The sequence below is a fragment of the Musa acuminata genome, chromosome BXJ1-4 (assembly GCF_036884655.1).
Source record: "Musa acuminata AAA Group cultivar baxijiao chromosome BXJ1-4, Cavendish_Baxijiao_AAA, whole genome shotgun sequence".
NCBI lineage: Eukaryota > Viridiplantae > Streptophyta > Magnoliopsida > Zingiberales > Musaceae > Musa > Musa acuminata.
In genome coordinates, this window is record NC_088330.1 from 30,803,315 (window position 1) to 30,805,370 (window position 2,056).

At 57.8% G+C, this 2,056-nt stretch overlaps 1 protein-coding gene across 1 annotated transcript; it reads right to left on the minus strand.

The window, feature by feature from the left end:
- On the minus strand, window positions 1–2,056 carry LOC135652575 (UDP-glycosyltransferase 86A2-like). Its single transcript, XM_065173601.1, has 2 exons — window positions 1,144–2,056; window positions 1–1,059 (listed from the first exon to the last, which is right to left on the minus strand). The coding sequence occupies exons 1-2, from the start codon at window positions 1,673–1,675 to the stop codon at window positions 149–151; spliced, it is 1,443 nt and encodes a 480-aa protein (XP_065029673.1). The 5' UTR covers window positions 1,676–2,056; the 3' UTR covers window positions 1–148.

Here is a 2,056-nt window from a genome sequence, read left to right on the forward strand (position 1 = left end):
TCCACAAAAACAAACACTGATCCATTATCATGGGAACAATCAAACATCCTTTTGAGAACCACTCGCCTCTTCAACAATCGAACATCAAAAGTAGATCCGCGAGCAGCAAAAAATTAGGACAGTTTCCATGTCCATCACACCAACGCGTCTATTGCTCTCGCTTCTTCTCCGACAGATGTTTCAGCAGATCGACAGTGAACTGCTCCATGTTCTTGCTTGACGAACCACACGGAGTCACCGCACTCTTGACCGCCCGTTGAGCTTCCTCCATCTCCTTCCTCAGCGCACCGCCTACTCCTCCTCCCATCAGGCTGTCGATCCTCCTCGAGACTTCCGCCCTGCTCACCTCGCCGATACTTCCGACATCGATCCCTATCCTCAGGTCCTCCACCACCATCTTCCGGTTCGTCGGCTGGTCCGCAAACACTGGGAAGCACAGCATCGGCACCCCGCACCACATGCTCTCCAGGATCGAGTTCCACCCGCAGTGCGTCAGGAAGCCGCCCACCGCCGGGTGCAGCAGGACTTGCTTCTGACGGCACCACGGCACCACCATCCCCCTCCCTTTGCATGCATCGATGAACCCCTCGGGAAGTGGGGTGCCCTCCGTGCTCCCGCTTCCTGGCCGAAGCACCCATATGAAGCTGGATTTGCTGTCGAGGACTCCGTAAGCGATCTCGTCCATGTCCCGCTTGCTAACCTCGGCGATGCTTCCGAACGAAATATAGAGCACGGAACGCGGCGGCATGGAGTGGAGCCACTGCGAGCAATCCAGCTCGGGCCATAGGCTGGTCGCTGCCCCGCCTTCGCCGGAGTCGGGACCGATGGGCCCCACGGCGTAGAATGGCCACTCCTGCTGCAGCGCCCCGATGACCTCCACTTCGAGCTCCTGCACCGTGTTGCACAGCACGAAGTCGGCCCCCTTGACCTCCTCGAATGCCTTACCGGCGTTCCTGAGCAGCCGCCATGACGCCTCCGGCGCGTGAAAGAATGACACGAGGTCCGTCGGCTCGATGGACCGCACGCCGGGTATGTACGTGATGGTATCCTTGCGAGTCTCTGTTCGGTCACCATGTACAAACATGAGAAGCTCGATCGATCCATCACGAAGGAGAACGTTCGTAGCAAAGGATGTATACCAACCGGTAGGAGAGCCAAAGTGGCCATTTTCGACGAGGAGGTGCATGTGGTAGTAGATGGCGAAGACGAGCGCCGGCTCGGTCCAGAAGGAGACATAAGGCAGCCCAAACTTCTTGGCCAAGGTCGATGGCCACACGGCGAAGGTGTCGGAGATGAGGACGTCGATGGGGGGCTCCGCGAGCAGGAGCTTCCGCATCAGCTCCTCGACATGGACGGGGAGCAGGTGGTAGAAGGCATCGGAGAATTGATCCCGGTGCATGTACCTGTCGAAGGTCACGGGCAGTCCGTCGCTCACGAGCTCGTAGCGGATGTCCAAGCCCATCGAGCGGGCGTCGGCGAAGACCTCGTGGCCGTCAACGGACACCGCACCGGAGGCGGTGCGCTGGTGGTGAAAGGCCTCGGTGGTGACGAAGGTGACGATGAAACCCCTGGCGGCGATCTTGACGGCGAAGTTGGCAGCCGGCGTAAAGTGGCCTTGGAAGGGCGCGGCCACGAAGATGGCGTGGTGCTTGGGGATATCCTCCGATTCGGACATTTCAGTGTTGCGAAGCCTTGCTGACGGTGATCACGTGCACATTTCTCTACCTGCTGCTTGTCAGTGGTGGGTCTCCTTTCCGTCCTCCAACAGCGTCATCGATGGCGTTACTAAGAGGAGATGAATCAGAACCTGCGGACATGGCCATTCAGATCAGATCAGAGACACTTCAGCTGCCGAAGAGATGAATCAGATCCTGCGTTCCGAGGGAAACGAGAGGTCATTTCGCAGGTTCAATCATGTATGGCCACCTTGCGGACATGGTTTTGAGAGAGATCAACACCACGAGACGTCAATGGCACGTTTCTGGTGGTCCACATGGAGCCTTTGTTGTTTTGCTCGGATGTACATGGAGACGAAGTGTGAGTGATCGTCATGTAT

Bases quoted from the DNA above. Each gene is read 5' to 3' on its own strand.
- LOC135652575 (XM_065173601.1), bottom strand. From the start codon at position 1,675: ATGTCCGAATCGGAGGATATCCCCAAGCACCACGCCATCTTCGTGGCC. The intron at 1,060-1,143 runs GTTGGTATACAT...GTGACCGAACAG, and splicing joins CCACTTTGGCTCTCCTACCG to AGACTCGCAAGGATACCATC.